General features: G+C 34.5%; 1 protein-coding gene across 2 annotated transcripts in view; it reads left to right on the top strand.

Moving 5' to 3' along the window:
- The window catches only part of LOC129792661 (uncharacterized), a 61649-nt gene that overhangs the window by 38582 nt on the left and 9078 nt on the right, over window positions 1-13989 (top strand). For both annotated transcript variants that reach the window (XM_055831967.1, XM_055831966.1), the window contains exon 2: window positions 11494-11669. In XM_055831967.1, the coding sequence (XP_055687942.1) occupies window positions 11494-11669 (176 nt within the window). The remainder of the gene's footprint in view (window positions 1-11493; window positions 11670-13989) is intronic.

Below are 13989 nucleotides of genomic sequence, written 5' to 3'. Positions count from 1 at the left end.
GTCTCGCCCCCGAAAGTGCAATAAAATTGTTTTCGCTGCTTTTTCTGGCTCACAGAACTGCCGATATAACTAATAAAATATTCAATTTGTGAATTTGCCAACCACCTCGGACAAAAAGGTGAGAATGAGTGGTGAAGAAGGTTGTGTCGCCATTGGACCTTCGTGCGGGTCAGCAATTAATAAGCAAAAAAAAAAAAATTGTGAGATGAAAAGATATTAATTTTTTTCAACCCTGTCTGGAAAGAGAGAAAAAAAAACAAGAATGAGTGGCAAGAAAATGGTGGTACAAGAGAGACGATGTTGAGAAAAATCCTCTGTGTGAGAGTGCCGAAAAAAGGCAATGGCATAAGACAAGTTGAGACTGAATTGCGAGATGAGATTGAAAATTGACTTTGATGGGACCGCTGGACGCGCAAGTGCAGCAAAGCGCTTGGGACTGCACAGAAATGCATCTTGAGATGCTATGGAGTGGCCTTGCTGGTTGTACCCTTTCGCCCTTCCCATTGCCTTCTTATACCATCGTCAAATTAAATCCCTCTTCAGCTATATATGTACGTAATGTTTAAAGAAGAGAGCTCCGCCAGTCAATTTCGAAACACTTTCCGATGCTCGTTGTGTATGGGGTTCAACAAACTCCATTCTCTGCTTCTGAACCAACAAGTGTCACAACGAATACCATTTTTATTGGTGGCTCACAATTATGTGAAAGAAACACCACGAAGTGCACTCACAGTGTGATAGAGTTGCGAACAGTTTTAAGATAAAATTCTTAGTTTTTTCTGCAATGTTTGCTACCTAAAATAATTATATTTTAGTTTAACCAAAACTTTAAATCATAAAAAGAAACATGATCCAAAATTCCAACAAGGTATATATTAGCATTTAAAATTACTTTATTGATAATTCATAAAAATCCATAACATTTTGTAGTGATAACTTCTTGTGGAGAAAAAATTGTTAAAAGAATGGAGCAAGAGTAGCAGAGAAATACGCAAAAGACACGCGAGATGGACTAATTAGAGAAAAATAAAACTAATTGAGCATTCTTTCGTTCATGCAGTCAATTCAAAAACCATTTGAGTGTCTGGCAATTTCATAAGAATCTTTAACATTTAGTTGACTATATCAGCATCAGCACTTTTGGTTGGTGCAAAATGAAAAGTCAAGCAATTAAGTAACCATCCCGTAGAGTTGCATTTGGGCAATTTGAAATCTGCAGAAATGAAATTTTGAGTTTTTTTTAACCCTTTTGTGTCCACGTGAAACATAGAAACGTGCGCTTTTTTTATCAAGATATTCTACGTGCTTTCAGAGGATATTTCTCAGGGAAAATTTCTTATTTGACTTCTTCTGCGTGTGATTAATGAATTTATAATTTGGAAAAAAATCATTAATAAAACTTTGGGAAAATAAAATGTTTTATGTTTGAATCCGGCGTATGAGCCAAAGAATGCGAAAGGGTTAACTTGATAAGCTGAGAAAAGCTTCAAAAAATAGAACAATGTGTAGAAGAAGTTAAAAATGAATTACAGTATTTAACCCCTCGCGTTCTGTGAGTCATACATACATATATACCAAATTAAATTTAAATTACATTAATTAATTAATTTAATTTTTTACGAATTGTAATAAATTTTTTTTTTTTCAAACTTAAAAATACGTTGAATTTACAAAAATTATGTTAAAGAAGATTTTTTTACTTTGAAATGTGGACGCGAAAGGGTTAATAAGGGTGGTAGAAATTGAGCATGAATAAGTGAAGAAGCTTCATTATGGAGAAGCGCGACAAAATATTAGAAACTTCTAGGAAAAACTCAGGGAAGCTAACATCGAGAACATTTTTATTTTCGTCAAGAGAAGAAATGTGTCTTAATAATTTTCTTCATTTTCACAACTTTTCAGAATTTAATGAAAAGAGAACCTTGAAAATGTCTTTGATGAGATGGCTTGGTGCAGCGGTTAATTTAAGATTTCATTTTCATTCAGTTAAAATTAAAAGTTTAAAACATAGCTAATAAAAGAAAAGAAAAGATAAAAAAAGCTGGACCCTTTGGGGCTGAATTTATTTGCTTTCTATAAGGCCCAATGATCATTTTCTACTTTTCCAAGGACACACCGTCCACTATCTCAACCATCCCTTATGTTGTCTTGCAGTGCATACAAAAGGAGCTCAAAAGGAATGCACCTTGTTGGCGAAAATTTATTTCCGCCAAACCACTCTTGAGAAGTGCATCAGTGCATGTTGGCATTTTTTTCCCTCATGCCTTTTTGTTGGGCATCGTTTTTTGTCTGGCGAGCCCAACAAAGAGGTGAATCGGGTATCTCTGTCGCGCCCTCGCGAGCCCCCTTCGCCTGTCTGACTCTGCCTTTTGTGCCTGGATCGTCTCTGACTCGCCCCAGACATCGCGCGATAAACAAGTGGCGAGGACAGGCTTTCAAGCAGCCTAAGACTGCGATTCACGATGCGGGTCTGTCGCTCAATCGTGACGTAAGACGTCGCAACTTCTTCCCGCAGAGTCCTTATATGAATTATATTATGTATAATGAATGTACATAGCAAAATGTTTTTTTTTCCCAACAAGTCTCATCGGTGGCGTCTGGTGGATTTTTTAAAGATATTTCCAAGATGGTGGAAAATGTCTATAAAATTCTAAATGTTCAGGTTGTGATTTAAATTTGGCCTTTAATAATTTTATTTTCGAGAAAATCAAATTGTCTGATCAATTCCTTACCCGAATTAGGAATCGCTTTACACGGTAAACCAGGGGCGTACTCAAAAATCCATTCAAGGGGGTGGCATTTTGTTTTTTTTTTTTTTAAGTTAAAAATGATAAAAATAACGTCTTAAAAGTAAAGGTTTATGAAAATTAGGATTGAATACTAAATTTAAAAAAATGTCAAATAATTTTGGCAAATTGATATTCATTGTTAAGTTTAAAATTTTTTCTTCTTTTTTGAGTTTGACATGTGTTCTTACGTTTAAATTTTCTGTAATGTTTGACGTTTCTTTCCTAACGTTTGACTTCTCTGTTCCTCAGCTATTCAGAAGAGTTAGTTACCCCATATAACATTCAAAATTTATTAAAAAAAAAGAATTTGTAAAAAAAATAAAATCAAAGTCCTACTTAAATTTTTTAAGTTAGGCCTATGTTTTTTTTTACCATGCCCAAATTGTTTAACTAAGGTCAGAGTTTTTTAACCAAGGCCTAAAATTTCTGAGCCAGGCGGCTTAAAGTCTTTAAATCCGACTTTAAATCTTTAAACCAAAACTTAAGTTTTATTTTGGCTAAGCCTAATTTTCTTTAATCATCCAAACCTTTTTTAACCTTAAAAGGTTCTCCCTGTAAAAGTTTAGACGGGCCTATGTCTGCCTCAAGGATGAAGTTGAACTTGGTAGTGAATTTCATTCTATCATCTTGGAAATTCACTTATGAAGAAAAAAAGTTAAAGTAAGAAAACAACACTCTTATTATTAATGTGAGTGGGGAAGAAAATCTGATGAGAGAAGTTTGTGAGTAAAAAATTGTATTATTTTGAGAATTGCAGGAAAAAACGACTTGAGGGAAAGGCGAGACGGGCGAGACATGGCCGAAGTCTTTAGTGGTGGCGGAGGTAAGGGAAAAGAGTCGCGGAACAGAGGGAGAGTAAGAGAGAAAGCAATGCATTTCGAGGCAGACTTCACCCAAAATTAGATGCATGTCTGGTGCACAGCGTAAAGGGGAAAAATTGAAATTTTATAACGTTCACCGCTTTAATGGGCGACGAGTGAGTCTGTCAATTGACAGCGATGGTCAGTGCAAGAAAGAGTGAGACGGTTAAAATGAATGCGATAGAAAGACTCCTCCATGCACCCTCTCTGCAACCGCTCGGACTACCACACCACGATACGATTGCATTTGCAAGTGGCCCCAATTCAATTGCGTTCCTTCTCATTTCACGACGCCACTGGATCAGACGATTGAGCCAGAACTAGGAGTGAGAAAGATGAACAGTGTGATTGAGTCGCGAGAGAGCCGTTAGCCATCTTGTATGACGATTTCGCCACGTTTCTCACAAACACAGTCTAAATTATTCTTTTTATGCACTCATATCTCTAGAGGTGCCTAATCGAGAAGCTCAAGTACAAAAATATTGATGATAAAAAACAATATGGCGTAGAAGAAATTCAAATTTAAATCAATGATAAATTAAATTAAAACTGACAGAAGTTCTACATAATGGAAATGTAGGACCAAAGTCCTTCCGGAAGCGCTAGTTAGAAGACAGTTGAACAGACCGAACGTATCCTTAAATTTTCGGCCAATGAATTTGGACTAACTCAACGTCTTCTGGCTAACGTTCCGGAAGGACTTTGGTCCTACATTTCTATAGTAGTAAATCGAGGGCTACATTGCAAAAACGACTAAGTCGGTTCGGAGCTCATACAAAGTTAGCCGGTTTTACAATGTAGCCCTCGAAATATTTCTTAGTAGTCCTAACTAAATGGAAATTAATCGACTAAACTATAGACAGGTTAGGCATAGTTTAGACCCTCATACTATCTATAGAGCCTTTACAGCCTAGAACTCATCTCAGATAGTACTTTCTTACAAGAAAAGATCCGAGTTTTGAATAGCCCCCTGTATAATGGTTTCCATTGTACTGCGCAAGATTCGATATTCGCAGCTTGCTCACCCTCTCTCCATCTCCCTCCTACTCCGCCACACCATACATCTGGCTCTCTCTCTCACCTTTGTCCTCCAAACAATTCCCCGCGACGAACTGAAAAAAAATCACCCTCCGCCACTGGATGTGCTTAAACTTTTTAACGTTATCTCATTCCGACACCCGTAGACCCCCTAGCGCTCTATCCCACTCTGTTCGTCTCAATGGGCTCACTCACGACTGTGGACTTGAGTGCAGACGGTATACCATGTTCAGTCGCGCTGTACCCGCCAAGCGGATCGTTTGGGCGCAATCGAAAATACTTCGATAGACTGACTTTTTTTGTGTCTAAAGAGAAAACTAAAATTTTCATTGTGATTTAGACGAATGTGTGGAAAAATCAAGCGACTAAGAAAATTACATAGTATTTGGTCTGTGTCAAGAGAACAGAAGAAAAACTTTGTACCAGCCATAGATTTGGAGTTAACAGTTTAGGTGAAAGGTCGAAAGTGGTCGCGAAATGTCTGAAAATCGATGATTGTTTAATTTATTGGAAAGCAAGTTTTGGAGGAGTGCTGCAGAGAGGTCTTTTGAATGAAATGCGCGAAGGTTCGAAAGGTGCACCGAGAGTGGGGGGATTAATTTTTCTCAGTGTTTTAAATGAAATCTCTCAGTGAGTGTCTCGGATGAGAGTAAGACGCAGGCGGAGGAAAAAGAGAGTTTAAGATTGTCTAACGATATTCCGTGGTAAGGGTTGTGACCCATAGATCGTGGGAAGTGGCTGTCGAAGTGTTAATAAAAAGAAGTCACTAAGATTGACCGAACAAGTGTTAATTGTATATCATTATAGAGGAGAAAAGTGATGCAAATATCTAACGCACAGAAGTTCATCATGAAGTAGCAAAGAGGTATGCAAAAGATCATTAAAATTGTATTATTTTTTAAATATTTTACCAAGTTGTAAATCTTGTAAGAAATTACGATGAGTCAGACACTAAGAAAAATAGTGTCAATTCATCAGCTGATTCTCGATGAGTCTCAATATTGTCAAGAGAACTGTGATGCACTTTTTTTTCTCATACTGCCTCTTTTTCTCTATTTCCACTCAACAACGGCTTGTTCACAGAGGCACACATACAAGACAGAGTAAGAAATAAAAACCACCAAGCTCACAAAGCCAAAACTGACAACACTACTCAACATAAGATTTTGATCATTTTTTTAAATTCTCTTTTAAGCATTACTTTTTTTTTTTAATTAAACTTCACAAATTTGATTACCTGCAATTTACAAAGTTTCATATCTCATCTTAGGGATAAGATAAGATAGAGCTATCTACTTTTTTATATTTATTTGTTTAATGCGTATGGTAGAACTGTGATAGAATCTATTATTTTTCTTGGTTTTGAAGTTAGTCTTGAATTTTTTTTATCTTGAAAAAAAAAGTTAAGATCTTGATATCAAGATACGTATTATATCACGATCTTGATTCCAGAATTCGGGCTGTTGTCTTATTTAAGAACTAATGATACCTATCTTAAGATAAACGATTTCTTTACAATTTTCAATACCGGAAAAGTTAACCCTCATAAGATTTTACTGGCCATCGGAACCAATTCTTTTTTTTTAAGCCTCAAAATAAAACCTATTTAACCTCTAAGTTTAAAATTCTACGTCTAATAAATGTAGAAAAGTTCAATTACTTTTAGTTTGTCGAAAGAAAATGTGAAAAAACATTTTTTCTTTGATAAAAAATTGAAGTTAAAATTTGAGATTAAAAATATCGGATTTTTCAACTATGTATAATTTTTTTTTGAATGATCGTTTCAGTTAATTGTAAGGGAAGTTATTAAGTCTGTGATTAAGAGAGAAAAAATAAATCAGTTTAATTGGAAAATTAAACACTATTTTTTGTCGAGAACCCCCTACAAGGTGTGTTTATCTAAATAGACATATTCGGACCTTCGGAAACAAAAGCCTAAGAACTACTAAATTCATGCCTAAAAAGTATTATATTCAACCGATAGAAAGGCTAATTTCAATCATAAAAAATATTAGATTTAAACCGAAAAATGGAATTCGGATATTAGTCCTAATACGGCTCAACTTGAAGTTAAAGAGCCTAAATGAAGTACTTAATTCAACCTCTAGTAAGGCTAATTTCAAGCCTAAAAAGTATTAAAAAAAAACTGAATAAAAGTTATTCGGATTTTAGTCCTAAATTCACATGTCTTTATAAAAATTTTACTGTCTGTTGTGTGTCTAGTTTGTGTGACTTTGGTTGAAATTGAAAATTGATTTTTACTCTTCAGCCAGACAGATTCGATGGTTGAAGAAGAGCAACAAAAAATAAGTCATTTTAATGATTTCAAAGAGTCATACAGAATATTTTTTTGTTAACACTGAGATGAGAGCTTGGTAATATGCACTGATTAATGTGCTCCTGTGTTATATTTTGTATCTCAAAAATTCGCATGTTTGAGAAAATATCCGTCTGTTTTATGGTTTTATGTGTAATTTCTTTATTTTGATAGAATTTCAGACGAGATGTAGTATTTTCCGTGCCAGTTTTCTGCGTGTGTTTGTTTTTCTCGTATCCCTCGATTATTATTAAGCGTTCCTCTCCCCCTTTTTTTATTCCCGCCACTATGATGTCTAGAGTGGAATGTTTTGTCTAGCCGAGTAGATTTCATAAAGTGAGGGAAAAATTAAAGTTTAGATTTAGAGGGCTTGGGACAAAGGTGAGATCTGTGGCAAGCAAGCTATATACACATGCCTAGATGATTTTATATAGGTAGATTCGTCGTTTTAATTCAAAATTTTTCACATACAATGAAAATATATTTAAAATATTAATTTTAGATTACAAAGAATTATGAATAAAACTTCCAAATTTTATTCAGAATTTAGATTAATACTAATATCTGTCGGCTACTGTTGCTCTTATTTTATTCAAACCTAAATTATTCTCATTTCCCTTACATTTCTTCCATGCACACGCGAATGTGTCTCGTCGCTCATTATCTTGATGTCTCTTGGGGACTGAAAAGAAGCATTGAAGCATTTTTTTTTTCTTTATTTTTCATCTCCTATAACAGCGGAAAATCCTTCAAGAACAATTGAGTCAATTTGAGACACGTATGCATCTTACATTTTGTGCATCCCAATTTTTCCTTGAGCTACGAGAATACAACAAAAATTATGAAAAAAGCAAAAAAATCTAATTCAAACCCCCCTGCATATAATTCTCGTCTTGTGCTATTTTTATGATGACGAAAAAAAACTATTTTAACATGATTATGTATATAGAAAGCAAAAATGTTTGTCGTATGTTGCAATCACAAGACATTTTATGCGCTGGGTACATTTCTTTTTATCTGTTGAATTCGAGAACATGAAAAATATAAGAATTGGTTCTGAAATCTGAAAGGAGTTATGAAAGGGTCACATTGGGTCGCATGAATCATGGACAAATAGACTTTTCATCAATTGACAGAGGGGTTTGTGGTATACATATAGAGGAAAGTTCTCTCCATCCATTTCACTCCCTCGGCGCCGACTTTGAAAGGGAACTGTGCATGTTTTGGGATAATTTTCATCTCTGATGGATGTTCTCGGTAAATATTCGTCTCGCATGATGATTTTAGGGGGTGTTTCGAGGTCATACCGAGGAGGCTCTTTGCTCTTGGGAAAACTTTGGGGATTTTTTCGGAGGACTCCAAATGTCAAGCTTGATTTTTTTCCTTACAATTAGACTGTGACAGTGTTTCATACAAAGCATATGTAGTTTGTAAAGGAAAACATAAAATTTTAATATAGAAATGCAAAAAGAAATTTTTAATCAAATGATTCACGCATTTTCGTGAAAACAGTTCTCTGGTTTTCCACAATTTGTAACGCTCAAAAAATATTAATTAAAACTATTTACAAACAAGTTTTTATGACGAAGTATATAGTTAAGCAGTTAAAACCACAATGAATAAAGCCTTTGGAATAAGTGCTATGTCTATTATGTTCTTAACTAAAAAAAATAAATTCTCATTAAAAAATTAAGGAAATATCTTCTCTTCGATCACATTTTACTTTATGAGTTTCAATTAGAAGAGCTTTATTGAAGCTCTAAGCCTTCCTTAAGCTAATGTCTCTGTTATTGTTTACTTATTAAAATCAAGGAAGCAATATTGCAGGATTTTTCTTAGCTCCAGTATACATAGTTTTTCCACTTAAACTGATAAGATCATAACTACTGTAGCCAAGTCACGGGGGGAAAACCCAAGGATTCCATTCCCGTGGAGAACACCACGAGCGCTTCTGAATGCGACTAGGTCGCAGAATATATCTGCAATGAGAAAAAAATTTTAATTGGCATTTCCATTATCAGTAAATAAAGTCTGTCTAATAATGATATGTATATGGTGTGTTCTGAATGGTGGTGTGTCTTTGTGCCATTGACGTCACATCGTCGTCGATTTTTGTTCACTGAGAAAATAATAAGCGATTTATATAGAGAGTGGAGGGGAGGGTAAAGGCAAAGGAATTTACTGATTTCTGTTTTCCACACTCTTATCAGTCTGGTATAAGCTTATTTTTGCTTCTCTACCGATTTCTACATTACTTTTCGCCATTTGTCCTCGCAAATCGCTTCACTGCCTTATGCATTTCTCGCTGCGGATAAACATTTGATTGTCCAATAATTCCTGCACAGAGATTCACATGCATTTTCTTTGTTGCATAAATTGAATGTAAACCAATAAAAATACATAATAAGGTACCTTAAAAGTTAATTTTTCTAGTTTTTTTCATTTTTTTTTTGCATCTACCTTAAAGTTTTAAATAATTTTTTTTTTAAATTCAATCATTAACAAAATTAACAATTTCTCAATTTGTATATTTACATGTTACATATGTATGTACATAATATAAGATAATATACCAAATGCATACATAATTTGCCCACAAAGTCGCATTATCAATACACATTGTCTTACAAATACAGACTGTCGGCGATAAGCGAGAAATATTTTCAATTTCCCTTTCCCTCCCCTTCGCGCCAAAGCAATTTCATTTAGGGTCAACACAATTATTATCTCCCCAGCACTGATGCACAATGCTTTTTTGTCCACAATGTATCCCCCTCCTATCGCGCATTTTTTTCTGCTCCAACAAGACATACATATATGGCAATACAACTGGGGGAGATTTTAAATTGTTTAAGTGTGGTATAGGGTAGGTGTGAATGAAACTTTATAAATTTTCATTGTATTTAATGCCATCAGAATAATTATTTTAATAAGAAATAAGTATGACTGTAATATGCAAATAAAATAGGTAAAATAATAGAATTAGAATACTAAATGAAAACGTTGAAAGAAATATCATTCATGTATTTTTAATACCTAATACATTTCCTATTACAAATTCAATTGACAAACGCAATCCTTTTGTCATTACGTGCTACATACCTAAGTATTTTATTTTATAGGTATATTATAGTGACCAGATAATTAAAATATTAATTTAATTTTAACCAAAACAAAGATATGTATAAAAGAAAGTTTTGTGATCTTTTGCCAGTTCTTTGAATTACATAATAAAATCATTTACAGAGAATTGAAGTTTTTTTATCAAAAAAAAAAATAAAATAAACAAATCCAGTGAAAAAAGATCTTTAATATACATACATTTTATTTGCATTCGAAAGAAAGAATACTCTTTTTTTGGCATAAACTTTCAGTTAGACAAAACAGAGGTTTTCTCTGGAAATAGATAGGAGAGGATGGACCAAAACGACACTTGTGGTTATTTCCCTTACTTAATCAAAGAAGAGAAAGAATTTCTTTCTAAATACATAAATTCTTTTCTCTTTGTTTTTTAAACAAATTAAAGTTGAGTGCATTTGTATCGTATTCAGACCATCCTCTCCTATGTAAAATTATTGTAAATATTGCTGAATTTTACAATCGAAAAATGATCCTCAGATATTTCTTTAATTTTTTTTGTTTATTGGCAGATTCTCAGTCAAAATAATTATATTTATATCGTAATTCCATAAAGTTACAGTAGTGTTTCGCTGCAATAATGATTTGAAGTAGGTATAAATAAAATAAAACAATTGTTCTTAGATTTCAACACGACACCTATAAAAAAATTAGCATAGTGCATTTCTAAGCTGGGCACGATTGCGTAGTAAGTGTAGTAAGAACTCTTGGCATTCTTTGAGTGCCATTTAATGAGATCAATGCCTCCGAGAATGATCCCCATTTTCGGAATTCACAGATCAATCCACCATGTTGATTTTCTTCCTTTGGTCACACCAAATAAAGTGAGAAGTGACACTGAACTCTGAGTGTGTGGCTGCCGGAGCAACGAGGAAATTTATATAATCAACCTTGGCAGCAATTTGTGTAGATTAAAATTGCACTAAACGGCTAAGTCTTCGCACTCTCGATGGGATGCGCGCGCAAAAATCAACCACCTCGTGCGCGAATCGTACACAATTCTCTCATTTTTTGCAAGCCACCGCTCTTTCATCGCTCTTTGACTGGGGACACCAAAGTGGACCCTAATTGAGTAATCACTTCCCCCCGGCCAGACCTCATTTATATGCTAATCGAGGGAGAGTCAATCCAATTTATTTGAACTTCAATTATATTGAACCACTCTCCTTCACTTTCCTTTCAAAAACATTGTATATAGGTACTATCTCCTGCACTTTTCCACCATTGGGATGGTCCTGAAAAAAACATAACTTCCTATAAAAAATCCAAAATTCTCCATATGTAGCAATCAATATATTGAAGACAAACATTAAAGAAATTAACATTCCTTTTTCTTTCTTTTTATTTGCAGCTCTTAGAATTGCGATTATTGTCGTTCTTTTGGTCGGAGCTGCAGTATTAACGTTCTTTGGAATTGCGTGTTGCTTGCGGGCAACTCATAGGGCCTCTAGGGCTCTGGCATTACCAATACCGCTCCTGCCAGACGATCAAACTCCTCTTAACGCGGAGCCGGAACATCTTGTACCCGTAAGTTTTTCTTTTTACTAAATTATGTTTTTAAATGAAACTATAATAGAGAAACCGGAGCTATTTGTTTTGTTTATTTTTTTGTAGATTTTTGCGGAAATAATTTTTCTTTTTATTTTTATTTATTGTCTAATTTTTTTTATAGAAATTAAAAAAGTTAATCGTTTAACTTCAAAGCATTGTGCTAAGATTTAAAGATATATTTAGCCACTTACTAAGTAGCTCCGTTTTCTTCTATTCAACAATTTATGTCATAATGCAAAAAGATTTTAACGAAAAGTAGCAAATAATTTTGGAAACTTTGTTCTTTCAATTCAACACAAATATATAATAAGAACATTCCTATAGTGAAACATATTGGGATGTAAAATTTCTCCAGAATATCCCTATAAACATTTCTCTCATTTCTGTGGGAATGGAGCAAATTTTGTCGCATTTGTTACCCCACTTTATTGATCGTTGGCGCAGGCCAATGTCTGTGTTCTCAACGAAATGGGAACATTTTCGTGGTATCTGAACGCAGAATTGCCCATTAGCCTCAATCCGAAGCCATGAATCTTACATGAGAAGGGAGAGAAAATGACCACATTGTACTGTGGAAGATGCTCCAACATAATCTTCCTGATTTCAAAGTAATATCAATCAGAAAATATAAGTATTAAAACGAAAAAGGAAGTATTAAACAATTTTTTCGGACATGCATTTATATTATAAAGTATCGCACTATATACCGGAAATCGCGTATAGCACTTTACCCGATTATAAGTACCTACTGAAAGATTAAAACAAAAATAAAAAAATAGGATTGGGTATTTTTTTACGAATTCAACGTAAAAAATACGCGAGAGTGAACAAAGAGAAATTATCTATGGGAGATAAAATCAAATAAAAGAGACAGCAGCAAAAAATACGCAACGATCAACCTCGATAGAAAACAGAGCAAAGCAAAGTATAGAGAACAATCATTTCGGTGATAATGGTTCAAGTAAAATTTTAAAATTAAAAAAAATTTATTCGGGATTTTTTAATGGTTCTACGCAGGGCTGTTAAGCAATTTCCTGAGCTTTCTTTTTTCATCTTGCATAAACCCCTTCGAAACGGAAGTAGTCGAAATGAAAAATCCTTCTACCCAGAAATACAGGGACACCTCGCGATTACGTGATATCCCATGTTTGTAATGTGGGTGAAACACCATTTAATCGAATTGACAAAGTCTTAATAATAAAAAAAAATTTTTAAATGCATCAAATTCAAAAAATAAATAAAAATTTATCAAAATAAACAAATTCCCTAAAAATCCTTTTTATTCCTAATATTATTTTATTTTTTACTTCTTAAATTGACTTCCTCTTCCTCTCTCATTTTCGTCCTAACCAACGGGATAAATAGTAAATTTTCCTTGTGGAAATATTGTATTTTCTTCATCCCAATTTCATTTTTCTAAATTCACTAAAAGACCACAAGAGCAAGTTCATTCTGTGTGTAGCATTCAGGGTGACCCTTCGTTAGGATTTTCTCCTTTTCCACGTGCCGACATTTCGACCCCTCGTCATTTGCACACCTCTTTCTGTCTGCACCTCCAATTGAGAGTGTTCTTCGCGCAGCTGAATCCGTCCACTCTAGACGCCGTCAAGGTCGCTTGAGAGACATTTTCTGCACCGCGACGGTCACTTTGTGTGCACAAGGTGGAGAAAAGTCACCCTGCCAGTGCGACAGACGTGGGGAAAAGCCCCGACAGACGCTCATATCGATTTTCTCCAGCACACACACACAGTCGCGAAGGATTTTCCTGCATCCACAGCCATTGAGTACTTTTGGGTCAAACGTGCGTCATACATTGCACAGTGTGCCCCTAGATTACGCGATATTCCGCGCCCACGTATAAAATGAGCGACAGAACAAGCGGAAAAATCCAGTTTCCAATTGATTGCACGTGTCAAAGATCTTCACTTTCCACCCAACAACCATTTATTCAATTATAATAGCTTTGCAGTGTGCAACAAAATTACTCATCAAATCGATTTTATGTTGCATAATATCACTGGAACATGTTTATGTTACTTAAGTTTCATCTCAAGGTGAGAATGAAGTAATTTTCTATGGCACTTTTGTAAAAAAAAAAAAAAAAACAAAAAAAAAACATTAAACAGATAATTTTGGGTATATTTCCCTCAAGAGCTTTCCCAGCCTCATGGAAAAACATCATTCGATTGATTATTTGAATAAGCCTCCACGTGGAAGTAATTGCTTCTCACTTTCATGTCTGTTTCTATGCGACTGACAAGATGTGTTTAGTACTACTGCGTTGATACCATTGTTT

This window comes from Lutzomyia longipalpis, chromosome 3, assembly GCF_024334085.1.
Source record: "Lutzomyia longipalpis isolate SR_M1_2022 chromosome 3, ASM2433408v1".
In the NCBI taxonomy this organism is placed as follows: domain Eukaryota; kingdom Metazoa; phylum Arthropoda; class Insecta; order Diptera; family Psychodidae; genus Lutzomyia; species Lutzomyia longipalpis.
This window is presented reverse-complemented; position numbering and strand designations above follow the sequence as displayed.